The sequence below is a fragment of the Diplodia corticola genome, assembly GCF_001883845.1.
Source record: "Diplodia corticola strain CBS 112549 chromosome Unknown scaffold7, whole genome shotgun sequence".
NCBI lineage: Eukaryota > Fungi > Ascomycota > Dothideomycetes > Botryosphaeriales > Botryosphaeriaceae > Diplodia > Diplodia corticola.
Window position 1 is genome coordinate 165,577 of NW_017971486.1, and position 12,736 is coordinate 178,312.

A 12,736-nucleotide genomic window follows, 5' to 3' on the forward strand; every position below is an offset into this window, starting at 1 on the left:
CGTCACCGTTACCTAGCGCTAGGGCCTTATCGCCCCGATAGCTAAATGGCTGCCACGGTTTTTTTCTTTGCGCCTGTCAGGACTACACTTCAAAAACTTCACCCACCCCGTGAATTCCAAGATCACACCATGTCAGACTCAGAAGATGGAGCCGGCGTGCCGCTCATCGAGCCCGGATTCCTAAGGTCGCCGTCTCCCGCGAACGGTGGGAAAAGGAAGAGAGAGGATGACGTCGAGCCGAAGCAGAGCAAGCGGGCAGAGAAGAGAAAGAATAAAAAGCCGAAGAACGCAGAGAATGAGGACTTGAATGAAGAGCTCGGCCTGAACTTGGCCATCGGGCGTATGGACAGCCAGCTGCTGGCTGATTACATGGCGCAAAGGACCAAGCGGTTTGATCCTGATCTTAGCATGGTGGAGCTGGAGGACCGCTATGTTCCAGGTATGCTTTGCGTTTGTACTACCCTTCATTTCTCGACCAACGAAACACTGTCTTTAGTGTCATGTCTCATAATTTCTCGGCTTGCAGAATGTTAGGAGCCTCCGCTAATGAGATCCCAGAGAAAGCGATTGTCGACACTAGCAGCTGGGAGCAGCAGAGAGACCTGGAACACCTTCCTGCTTTCTTAGAAAACTATGCTAAGCGCAATCTGAAGAAGACCTCAAAGGAGAAAGGTAGACCGCATACGCTTGTCGTTGCTATGGCTGGGTTGAGGGCCGCAGATATGGTCAGGTATGTTTTTTTTCTCTGGGAAATCATGGTCAAAGTCTGATCGGTCTTAGGGCTTTGAGGACGTTCGAAGATAAGGGCGTCAAAGTCACGAAGCTCTTCGCCAAACACATTAAGTTGCAGGAGGCGATTGAGAATTGCAAGAGGTTCAAGATGAACATCGGTGTAGGCACCCCAAAGAGAATCATTGATTTGCTTGATAACGGTAAGTTGGGATCAAACTCACGAAAGCGTTGCAACTTCAAGCAAGCGCTCAGCGGAAGCAAAAGGATCTACTATCTGCGAGCTGCGAATGCTTATTGGCGTTGCGATGTGTTGCGGGATCACAATGATGTCCGAATATGAATGCTAATATTCAATAGGTGCCTTGTCACCCGAGAGCCTTGAGAGAATCGTTGTGGATGCGTCCCACATCGACGTGAAAAAGCGCGGAATCATGGAGAATCAAGAAGTGCAGAAAGAACTCGCTCAACTTCTGGCTCGCCCAGAGTTCAAGAGCCGATATGGCCAGCCCGAGAAGAAGATCGAGGTGCTTTTCTATTGAGGAGCCACTGGCTTCGCGATAGAGCGACGAATGTGTAGGGTGGGAGCATGGTCTTCGACGAATAAAAGAACAGCGATACGGGCACAACTAGTCCGTATATGCCTGGCCTACCCAAAAGCTCATGTACCATCACGCTGCAGGTTCGGACGAATCACGGAGACATGGATCCGACGTGATAGTTTGCAAAGAGTTTCAGGCAGCTGTGGATTCTCGTAAGACAGTCAAGCGAGCAAAGGGCGACAGGTTTGAGGATCAAGGCTGTCCGAAGCTCAAGCCGCCGCAGGGAAATGGTGGAACCACGATAGCTTCATGATAGCCTCCAGTCGTATACATAGATAGCCGCTCCGGCACGGGCCGGGGTGGGCCGGTACTCGTGGGTAGATGGAAGCCCGTCTTCGAGCCAGATGCTGCGACGGTGCTGCAAAGAGGTCACACCTGCGACGCACGACGATCATCAGTAGCCAACTGCGCGGCATCGCAAGCATCTACAAGCTAGGCTGTCGAAATAGAGCGTGCGTTTGCTGTATGTGACGCCTGCAAAGCTCGGCGGTGTATACAATAACCAGCCCATGCTATAGCAGACGCTGAAACCCATTGGCCGCCCTTGCCGACACGTGTGCTCATTTCGGGTAGATCGAGAAAGAGCAGCTGGCGGCCGAAAAGGGCGGGAAGACAGTTGCGGGCGCCGCAGACGCCGGCGGCTGTCGAGGCGCGGCCTAAATCGCGGGAAGTCAGCCATTGCCACAAGATGGAGACAGGCCCCAGCGGAGGCGGGCGACGGGCTGGGCAGGCATGGGTGTGGAGCAGGCAGCGGCCGCGATGGAGGTCGAAACAGAGCGTGGCCCCGGCCTTTCTCGCGCGACGGTGCAAGGGTTTTGAAGATGCGCACTGATGCGGCACTGCCGAGTCGCAGCGCGCAGCCGGTGCGGTGGGACTGACGGCGGCGTGGCTTGGGACGGCAGCGCGCTGGCAACTGGCTGGCAGCGGGGCCGTCCTAGCCGCCTGTCGCCTGCGAGTCGCCTGTCGCCTGTCGCCCGGCCCCCGTCGCAGGCAGCAGAGGCAGCAGAGGCGGCTTGGGGCTGCGGCGCGTCTTTGGCGCGTCGGCGATGGGAGCACAGGAGTGATAGGATAGGTATTCTGATTTGGCGCGCCAATCCGTGCAAGCTAGAGCCGAACGAACCCCCGTAACTTGCACCGGCACATTGCAACCCCTCTGACAACCTGCTTCATCGCTGGAACACTTGACCGACTCCGCTCTCGCCGCCACTGTGAAGCCCGCGAGTCCGTCCGAAAGGCTCTTGAGCTCGCCACGCCCAGGTCGCGTCTGCAACACCAACCACCTCTCACCGTCGCCGCCATCGCGAAGGCCAACGCTCCGTCCTCACCGACCGTCCGCGAGCTCCACGCTCCCGCGCCTCGTCAGACCACCGGATACCCTACTGCAAGCTCCCAGCATCGCCGCGACGACACCCCAGCACGCCTGTCGCGTCCGCCCCGCCAGCTCTTTTGCACCAGCCCAACCCCCCCGAATCCATCGCGGCTAGCGCATCTGCAACTTCGAGTGGTGAGTTCCGCCGGACCACCTGAACCAGCTCGCCCCGATTAAGCTCCTGTCGCTGACCGCAACGGCCCGCCGTCCGCAGCTTGGTCCAAGTCCCTCGGTGCATCTGTCAAGCTTCCGTCACTCTGCAGCCGCCTCCGCGCCTCCTCAACGCGAACAACCTTCGCCTCCGTTTGATACCCATCCTCCAACGCTCCCACAATGGCTGCTGCACCTGCGACGCAGTCCCTGAAGGTACGCTTGCAGCCGCTGAAGATGCAACCGGATTCACGCTGACCGCTTCTGCAGTGCGTCGTCACCGGTGACGGTGCCGTCGGCAAGGTATGCCTCTCCCGCCCCGGTCCCGTGCGCGCAACCATTGACGCCTGTCCAGACATGCCTTCTGATCTCGTACACGACCAACGCCTTCCCGGGCGAGTACATCCCGACTGTGTATGCACTTCTCCTGCCTCTTGTTGGGACGACTGGGGCTGATTTAGCTTGGCAGCTTCGATAACTACTCGGCCAATGTCATGGTCGATGGCAAGCCCATCAGCCTGGGTCTTTGGGATACTGCCGGTCAGGAGGATTACGATCGTCTCCGCCCGCTCTCCTACCCGCAAACCGACGTGTTCCTCATCTGCTTTTCCATTGTCAGCCCGCCCTCGTTCGACAACGTCAAGGCCAAGGTGCGCGCCCTCCCATCCCTGCTGGACGCACGGTTCACTCACGCTTCTTTTGTAGTGGTATCCCGAGATTGAGCACCACGCGCCCGGTGTCCCGATCATTCTTGTCGGCACGAAGCTCGATCTCAGAGATGATGAGGGCACCCGGGAGAGCCTTAGGCAAAAGAAGATGGCACCCATCCAGTACGAGCAGGCTGTGGGAGTCGCGAAGGAGATCAAGGCGCACAAGTACTTGGAGTGCTCTGCCCTGACGCAGCGTAACTTGAAGAGCGTGTTCGACGAGGCCATTCGGTGAGAGCTTCCCATGAAGACGCCCACCAAAACAAAAGCGTTGGAAGGAGCGGTTGAATACTGACTGGTGGTGAAACAGCGCCGTCCTGAGCCCGAGGCCCGCCGCCAAGCCGAAGAAGAGCAAGTGTGTCGTCCTATGAAGGAGCTACGCAGAAACGTCAAACGCGCATCACACCCTAATGATATAGACCGGTGCACCTTGACGAGTGGCATGACTTGCGGCGGAGCATGACAATGAAATCTCTAGAGAAAGCCTGTTCACCTCGCGATATCTGAAGGCAGTTTTGCAGACTGGGACAGTCCGTCTGGTGTTGCTCGGAGCCGGCCGCAAGCGTCTCGCGGACGCGCAGCCGCGACGGCGGGACTCTTCTCTTTTCCCTTACAGTACTCTCATCGCTGGTTTTCAGTTTCCTTCTTTCTTCGGGCAAGCAGTGGGCGGTAGCAAACAGGTGTCGATCTGGGTTTGAAGGAGGGATTCCCCTCTTTAGTTCACTTGTAGATAGTGCGTGGAGCAACGGGTAAAGCAAGGCATCATGCTGGATTCAAAGCACAGTAGTGGAGCAATTTCGCTTTCATAATCACGGGGTGCCTTCTAAGTATGCGCCGGTAATTGTATAGCTTTCTACTCTCTGTTTCTCCGTGCTCCATCTGCTTCCCTTGTCCGATGGGCATGACTCACGTGCGGATGGCGATGATGACGATTAGCGGACAGCATTCCACATCTTTGCGGGCGGAGAGGCAGAAGTGTGGGTCACAAACGGGCGAAGCAAGATTCGGGAGAGAACACGGATCGCGCGCCTTGAGACGCGGCAGTGACGTGAATATGTGCCAAGTGTTTACCAGGGAAGACAGGAGCTCGGTAAGCAGCTTCTCGCAGAGATTGCCAGCTCGGAGATCAACATGCGTGATGAAGTTGTAATGCGGGATCGATGCTATATAGTCTCTTCGGCGTGGACGCTGTCGACATGGCAGCTTTGATCTGGCAGGGCGTGGTCCTGGATGCTCTCGTCCAGCGGTTGACGTCTCCGCTGTTGCTCGCAACCACCACCAAGTTGTACGCGGCGAGCACGGATGGCCACGGATGGCCACGACATTCTCGCTTGCAGCCGACAAGCTACGTAAGAGATCTCGTACAGCTTGCCCCGGCTTGCAGCTCGCGTGGCCTCCCGGACCCGCATTTGGTGCCACACACACTCCCAAGCTTGACCTTGCTCCGTCACGGTGTTCCCGACGTGCTCCGGCCACCGTCTGTCTCGCGCGAAGCCTAGGCTAGCCTAGCCTCGCCGAGCTCCCTCCCAAGCTCCGCCGCCAGCTACCGTGTCTTCGCAACCTAGCCTGCGCCGCACCGCCGACCTGCGCCTGCCCTGCCTCATTCGCGCTCCTGCTGGCCCCTCCGTCCAGAAACACTTGACCGTCCGGAAAAGGAAATGTTTCACCAGGGCGACTTGCAAAGCGGCATCTCGCTCGCTATCCAGCAGGCCAAGTCTGTCGTTTGCTTTGTGCGAGGTGCGTAGCCTCTAAGCCTAGACGTTGTTCCCCGCCTTCCAGTTACCCCCAACCGTGGGCGTTCTCTCCCCAGTTCGAGGCCCCTACAGTACGTTTCTGTGTGTCTCTGACAGAACCTTGCGAAGGTAGACGTGAATGAAGAGAGTACGACATGGGAGGACGAGTGGTTAAGCAATGAACCCGTGAGTTCCACCTACGACGACGACTCCCGCGAATGAGCGAGTACTTGCTACCATGAAAGCTCTGGAACTCGGCTTGTTAACGTATTGTCCCTCGTAGCTTGCCACACTCCTCGCCCAGAAGTCGGTTGCTTTGCGCCTTGAAGCAGGCAGTCAGGAAGCCGGTTTCTTGTCCGCATTCTGTCCGATTCCGAAGACGCCCGCGCTCGTTGTGATACAGTAGGTGACTGAATCCTGTGTGAGAGCGCAAGGGCTCGGGGGCCGCGCGTTCTAAATGCTGCTGAACCGCTATTCTAACGCGCGAGGTGCTCAGCAACGGACAACTGAAGCTGTGCTTGTTGGGAGGAATCAGCCACGATGACTTCATCAGCAAGTTAGAAGGGGTATTGAATCCAGATACAGCAGGGCAGAGCTCCGCGTCTGAGGACAGGGCTGCAACGGAAGCCACGGTGGAGAACCCCCCGGAAGCTACCACGCCGGTGCAATTCGAACCCACTTCGATAGCAGACGAACCGTCGACTGCGCAAGCAAGCACCTCACCTGCGTCTCCACCAAGCGAGGGCTCTCTTTCGCCATCAACTCAACCCGCACCGATTCGACCTGCAGCGTCCACCGAGCCCACGCCCAACACCGACCTCAACTCGCTCTTCCCCGACCGCGCAGCTCGCCTCGAGGCAGACCATCAACTGACACAGGAAGCGGAGGCTGCTGCACGCGCTGCTAAGGCCGCCGGAAAGCGGAAGGCGGTTGAGGAGGAAATATCTTCGGCGGGTTCGCAAGACACGAGAAGACTTAGTTACGCAGCGCAGGAGAAGATGCGGAAACAGGCCCACCAGGATGAGCTCAATAGGATCCTTCAACGTGTGGAAGCCGACAAGAAGGAACGCAAGGAGAGGGAAGAGCTGCGCAAACGGCAGCGCGAAGCCGAGCTTCACGAGTTCGCGGGGGCAGATTTCGCCACTCCTGCCTCCCCAGTGCTAGAAGCCGCAAAGAGGGGTTCGATATCTGGAGCAAGTCGGGGCCCGGCCCCCAAATCGGGAGACGTCTGCCTCCGCATCCGCCTCCTCGATGGCAGCCAGATTCGCGAGTACTTTCCGCCCACAGCCACGTTGCAGGCGGACGTCCGGCCACGCGTCGACTGGGCGCTTAGCAGCGGCCCCGGGCCTTCTTCTTCCTCAAGTAAACCTCCCCCAGCACCGCCCTACTCCTTTAAGCATATCCTTGCACCACTGCCCAACCGCACCCTTGGCCCTTCGGATGAAACGAAGCCACTCAACGATCTTGCGGATGTCGTTCCAAGCGCGACACTCGTCCTGGTCCCTGTCAAGAATGCAGTTGGTACGTACTCGGGCCTTGGTGGCGGGTACATAGGGAGCATCTACGTCGCCATGGTCCAGCTGTACAACATGTTTGTGGGGCTCTTCGCAACGTTGTTGGCGCCTTTTGCGAGGGTCCGAGGCGGTCAAGAAGGCGGCAGAGGCAATGGTGGGGCTACAGCTGGTGGGGCGCAGGACAAGCAGGGGCAGGGGAAGGGCTCAGGTAGAGAGGGGAGGGGTGAAGGGGGCAGTGGGAGTGGAAGTGGGATCAGGATCCGGACATTAAGAGATCAGGGTGAAAAGGGGAACGAGTATTACAACGGGAACAGTCTGGACTTTGAGCCAAAGCCAAAGAAGGATGATGAGGATAAGGATAAGTGAGGATCAGGAGTGAAGGTTCGGCACGGGCGTGGATTGTGCAAGTCTGTGGCGTTTGCACGAGGTGTGACTGAGATGATGCCGAACTTGATGGTGTTGTTGTGGACTGCTTCACCATACCGTCAAGATGAACACTCAACCACTCTCGGCAATCATGCATCTGTTACGATTAGGTACGGGAAGGCTTTCGTAATTCTCATGAGTTCATGACTGATATTTTTTTCTTATTCAACCCGCGAGGTACTCAATTGCCTTGTGAACAGAGAAATGATTTTGACTTTCGTTGGCCTACGCCTATCAACAATCTATCCATTTGGACGCGCGCTGGCAAATTCACCCTCTCCACCGTTCGATTCTCAGCAGTTGACTAAGAGACTACTTCAGGCCTTGCTACCCTGCGCACCTGTGCTTACAGCCTCTCTTCTACTTGTAAAGAACCCGTACTCACTCTTCCTGATCCTCCTTTACCTCCTTAGTAAACATCACATCTGTCCTCATTGTGTACTTGACCCCATCCAACACGTCATCTCCAGAATGCACCATGTTTCGATGCTGAAACAAAAGGATCCTCCCAACCCTCGGCACAACATCCACCCTCTTCTGTATAATTTTAGGATCCGGGTCGCCAAACGACAAGCTAAACCAGTTTTCCGTGCTGTGGAAGGTAGTAGCGCCTCCCTTCAGCGGGGCCTCAGGCTCGCCCTCGACGCAGCCGATGAACGGGCTCCTCCTCTCCCTTTCGGCATGGCCCGTCACCTCCTCGCCGTCGTTGAGGTACAGGTGCAGCGTGAAAAACGACCGCTCCACCGGCCGGCTCGCTTCCCCCTCTTTCCCCCGCCCCCTCTCGTACGCGCCGTCGCAGTGCGGCTTGAAGTACTCGCCGCCGACGTACCGCAGGAACCGCAGCCGCTCGTTCAGGCCCGCGCACCGCCACCGCTCCCCGCGCTGCACCTGCCGCCCGTGCAGCGCGCTGCCGTAGCCGACATCCCCATCTTCCTCCCCTCCATCCAGCATCCGCGCATTCGGCGGCACCGCCCACCGCTCGCCCTCGAGCACCGCCAGCTCCGGCACCAGCGGCGCCACCCGCGCCCACAGCCGCCCCGCCAGCTCCTCGCTGTCGTAGATGATGCGCCCGCAGTTGCGCGTGTCCACCGCCATCGCCTGCCGCCCGCCGCCCGTGTTGATCATGGCGCGCTCCCAGATGCCGCCTCCTCCTGCTGCTGCTGCTTCTGCTGTGGTGGTGGAAGAAGCGCTGGTGCTGGTGCTGGTGCTGGTGCTGGCCGCCGCCGCCAGCCGCAGCAGGGTGGCGCACTCGGACGGCGTGAGCGCGTCGTCGATGACGGTCGCGTAGCAGTTTGCGTACTCGGGCACGGGGGTGAAGGCGAAGTCGATGCGCGAGGTGCTGACGGTGGGCGGGGCCGGGCCGCGGAGGAAGGAGGAGGGGATGGTTGGGGAGGGCATGGTTGTGTTGTTTGGGGGTATGGCGGTTGTTGAGGTCTTCTTTTTCTTTTTCTTTTCTTTTTCTTGTTTGTTTTTGTTGAGTTGTTTGTGAGTCTGCTTGGGTTTCGTTCGTGGGTGGGTGGGTTTGGTGGTCCCGTGGTGGTGGAGGTGGCGCAGCAGGTCGTCGCCGGCCCACGATTTGCGATGATACGAACAACGTAGGAGGAGAGGGGGGTGGGGGGTTCTGGAAAAGGGATTGTGCTGCTCGTATTTACACGTGGCAGTGGGTTGATGGCTGTGGAATGGGGGTTTGAGGCTGCTCTTAAATGGATTGGTGGTTGGGCGGGGGACCAATGGGGCTGTGTCAGTCCCGTTGTGGCTCGTGTCCGCTGTTGCCTGGTTGACTCACCAGCTATGGCTGGCTAGTTCGCTATAACACTTCACCGCTTGACTTTGCATGGCTGAATCAAGCTTTTAGCTCTTAGGCATCTAGGGCTTGGTTCTAGGCAGTGCTTCTACCATGAGCACCGACACAGTGGTCCTTGACTTCATTTTCGTGCATCTGAGCAATGTTCAAGTGAGTCCAAGGCTTTCACCCCAATGTCCTACATTCCAACGCGGATGAGTTCACCGACTACATCCTGGTCCATTCTCCGGCATGGCCAGTGGAACGGTGTCTGGTTTGTCTCATTAGGGGTAGATTCAGCAGTTGTTTGGTGTGTTGAGCACTCTGAACCATTTCCACTGAAGCAGATGCTACTGCAAGGTAAAACAACAAGTTGCCTCGTAAGTATTTGGCTGCTCGTTCCAGCCCGCAATCGACGGGAAACTGAATGCTTTTCTTGTGATCTTTGGAGCCGTCAGGAGCAGTGCTATCATGCTATGTTTTTTTTTTTCTTAGTCAATGATAACTGACTTGAGCGCTGTTTAACCACGAGTTGCACTGACAAGGCGGCCAACTAAAACTACATATTCCATAAGCGCTACTCCTCCCTTGAATAGAAACACTGGCACCTTTTTCGAGTAAGCAAGCTACTATAGGGAGATTACCCCTCCATATAGCTGCATGCAAGGATGTGATATCGTCCGCGCCCATCGCCTCCAGATCAGCCCTACGATCGAGGAGATAATAAAAGGTCTAACGCGTGTCTCAACAGGATATTGAAGCCATTACGCCCATTAGGGGCAGTAGTTAAACTGTGTTGCAAAGTCCGTAATAAGCAGCTATATGGAGAGCCGAATAGAGAAAATCTTGTTGTCTACCCCGGAGTCCCCAAGGCGCGAGGCTATATCCTCAGGCTGGTACGCCATGGGGTAAATGAGCGCCGGTCCATAAAGACGGGCCTGCACATTGACGTCTGCACCCCAATCGATCAAGATTTCGAACACTTCTCGATGGCCTTGCGAACAGGCTGCCTGAAATGGTGTCCCATATATGCGACTTACCGTTGAGGAAAATGACAGTCAAGGATCCGAGCGCCATCATTGTCGCCGTCATAATTAATAGAGCAGCGAAACATATTGGTCTGCTTTGATGGCCACCCGGACTTACGAACTCACCTCACCATACATTGCGTTGAACGACAAGCGTCACGAGTTAGAGTGGAATAGCTTTCCAAAAAAAAAAAAAGCCCATGATACAATCCGTCCATGTGGGCATTTATTCGTCGCTTGTATGAGCATGTTCTGGCAATTTTCTAATGGCATATTCCAGAAAGCTTGAACCGGTTCGGTGCCATACTTGCTCTTCCCGCAGAGACAGCAGAAGTGCTCGTGCAATAACCCTGTGCTGAAGCGCTGCACCAGATAGCGTTAGAGAAATAGGTGAGTCAAAGTGTTGCATTATTATGGAGTGAGTGTGATATCCCATGCTGATGGGTGGACTATGTGCACCATCAAACCTTTGGGCACATCACGAGATGCACATCCGGGTCCGGCTCGTATGCCCAGAACTGATGCACACAGCGCTGTGATGCCGTGACTGATGTAATTGTTCTGCGATGGAAGGAAGACCATTCGCGGATACAACCTCAGATTGACCTTCCGGGCCGACCAAACGAGCTTTTGTTAACTCTGCAATGGTTAACTGCTTGAACACGAACGTTGCTTATCGTAGTATTTCAAGAGCTCATTCTTGTTCGTCGTCTTCAAGATGTTCAATGGCCTTTCGAGTGCGTTCATATACATAGTAAAAGGCCTCTCGGCATTCTGTTGACAATAATTTCGAGTCTCGAGCATGTCTTCGCTTTTGTAGTCTTCCAATTGGCTTTCCTGCATCTTGGCCACTATTGGTCTATGTACGGTGTCGCTTCGAAATTCTCCGACGCAGTTGAACTCGTCCAGTCCATCCATTACGAGGATACAACCGGGCCGTGCGTTGAGAGTCGTCTCGAACATACTCCAGGATTCCGTTCGAGAGGCCACAGTTGCAGGAACTGTGATTTTTAAGTACTGTCAAGCTATTACGTGGGCAATTGCATTATGGTATACCAATGGCGACAGCCATCCCTGCGGGACTATGCCCAGACTTGCTTCGGCTGACGTGCCGGACCCAGCGCCTGCCATAGTTGCCGATCTTCGAACTGATATTTGAGTTTGTAGACCCCGCCGCCACTAGTTCCAATCTCTCACCTTTTCTTATTACGACACGATCGGAGAATTACCCATGGCATCATCTACAAGAAGATAACATTCCCAGATCGCATCGGTATCAGCCAAGGGGATCCACGGCAGATCCTCCCGTGTCTTTGTCCCCTCCACAACGGACTCCAATCATAGCTCGAGACAGGTTCTCAAGCGAAAATGGACTGGAGATCAGAACTCCACTCCTCCCTCGTCTTCCCTGTCACAGATCTCCCAAATTCCATGCGTGCCGCACACTCCTGCCCATCCAGGATAAGTGCTCCGACACCAGCACAAAGCCACCTCCGAGCCATCACCGAGAGAGCCCTACAGCCCCATAACCCGCTCCTCCCCCATCCAATGATCGTGCTGATCTTCTTCTGGTGATGGGCCACCTTTCCCTCTTTGCTAAGGCTACCCCGATGATCGGCTTGGGGTCTGTCCAAGATACTGGGCGGCATGCAGCGGAGTGGAAGGAGAGGGCGCGCCAGGGCGAGGGAGACGGGGGCCCACGTTCAATCTCTCGCCACTACGACAGTGGATCTTCTTTGCGGAGGATCGACATCTAGGCTGGGGCTGGTGTGGGCACATACCAAAACCTTAGTGCTCACGACAACGAAATGGATTTTTGGGTGAACCACAAGTGCCTTGGTGCAGAACTAACAGAAAGCATATCGGTTTTAGTAAGATTGCACGGGAATGACGCGAATAACGGGAATAACGGTGGGAGATGTTGCGCTACGCAATGGCGGTCTCACCCGTTGGGAGGAAACGGAAGTCGGAACGGACGTCGTATGAAAGGTGCCCATCAACGGGAGAATTCGAAACTCGGTCGCAACAGTAGTCCTGCCAGAGCATTGGCGAGCACGGGTGAGCTTCGGTAAGTGTAGATGCCGATCAGGTGCCCTTAGACATCAAGAGAGGATACCACCTAGTCACTCAGCACCGAGAACGTGATGTCTGCCGCTTTTGCATTAGTGTTTCTTCAAGTCCAACCGACAGTTGTCGCAACCTGCCCAGCGGCGACGATCTTGATTGGATTTTGCGCCGATTGTCGCCGATGTTGCTCGAAAACCCGCCTCATCCCAGTTACCACGTGCGGAGAAATATGATAAAAGTGGCGTCAGGGAGGATGAGATTTTCAAACACGCCAGGGACCCTTTTAAGAAATGGATATGCCAAACTAGCAAGGAACATAATCCTAAAGAGCGCACCTGCCAATCAGATGGCGACATACCAAGCCAAGTCCGGAAAGGAGGTAAGCGCGGAAGCGGAGCGTGGTGGTCATTATCCAGTACCAGGCAAGGAATCTTTCTCTTCAGAGACGAAGACAAGGCGAGAGGGCAGTAGTGTATGAGGGAGACGAGACCGACGAAGCCCACGGCCCCACCGGTCGAACGGTCGATAGTGCGGTTGATAGCTTGGCTCCTTCGTCATTCTCCCATGCGTCGCCGTGGGAGCACCGAGGTCAGCAACTGGACACGATGCAGGCTGAGCAGCAGAACGA

At 56.0% G+C, this 12,736-nt stretch overlaps 4 protein-coding genes across 4 annotated transcripts; 3 read left to right on the forward strand and 1 right to left on the reverse strand.

Annotated features, from left to right (window-relative positions):
* Positions 1-129: 129 nt before the first annotated feature.
* BKCO1_700053 (replication regulator protein) lies at positions 130-1,271 on the forward strand (the record flags this gene model as incomplete). Its single annotated transcript, XM_020278711.1, has 4 exons — positions 130-439; positions 559-730; positions 781-932; positions 1,090-1,271. The coding sequence occupies 4 exons, from the start codon at positions 130-132 to the stop codon at positions 1,269-1,271; spliced, it is 816 nt and encodes a 271-aa protein (XP_020133579.1).
* A 1,762-nt stretch (positions 1,272-3,033) lies between these two features.
* Positions 3,034-3,928, forward strand: BKCO1_700054 (rho gtpase; the record flags this gene model as incomplete). The annotated part of the gene is made up of 6 exons (XM_020278712.1): positions 3,034-3,066; positions 3,121-3,153; positions 3,206-3,264; positions 3,320-3,500; positions 3,556-3,788; positions 3,868-3,928. The coding sequence occupies 6 exons, from the start codon at positions 3,034-3,036 to the stop codon at positions 3,926-3,928; spliced, it is 600 nt and encodes a 199-aa protein (XP_020133580.1).
* Positions 3,929-5,215: 1,287 nt separating this feature from the next.
* BKCO1_700055 (ubx domain-containing protein) lies at positions 5,216-7,170 on the forward strand (the record flags this gene model as incomplete). Its single annotated transcript, XM_020278713.1, has 4 exons — positions 5,216-5,294; positions 5,424-5,476; positions 5,574-5,692; positions 5,787-7,170. 4 exons carry the CDS (start codon positions 5,216-5,218, stop codon positions 7,168-7,170), a joined length of 1,635 nt encoding a protein of 544 aa, XP_020133581.1.
* Positions 7,171-7,611: 441 nt separating this feature from the next.
* On the reverse strand, positions 7,612-8,628 carry BKCO1_700056 (oxidoreductase domain containing protein; the record flags this gene model as incomplete). The annotated part of the gene is made up of 1 exon (XM_020278714.1): positions 7,612-8,628. One exon carries the CDS (start codon positions 8,626-8,628, stop codon positions 7,612-7,614), a length of 1,017 nt encoding a protein of 338 aa, XP_020133582.1.
* Between the last annotated feature and the right edge of the window lie 4,108 nt (positions 8,629-12,736).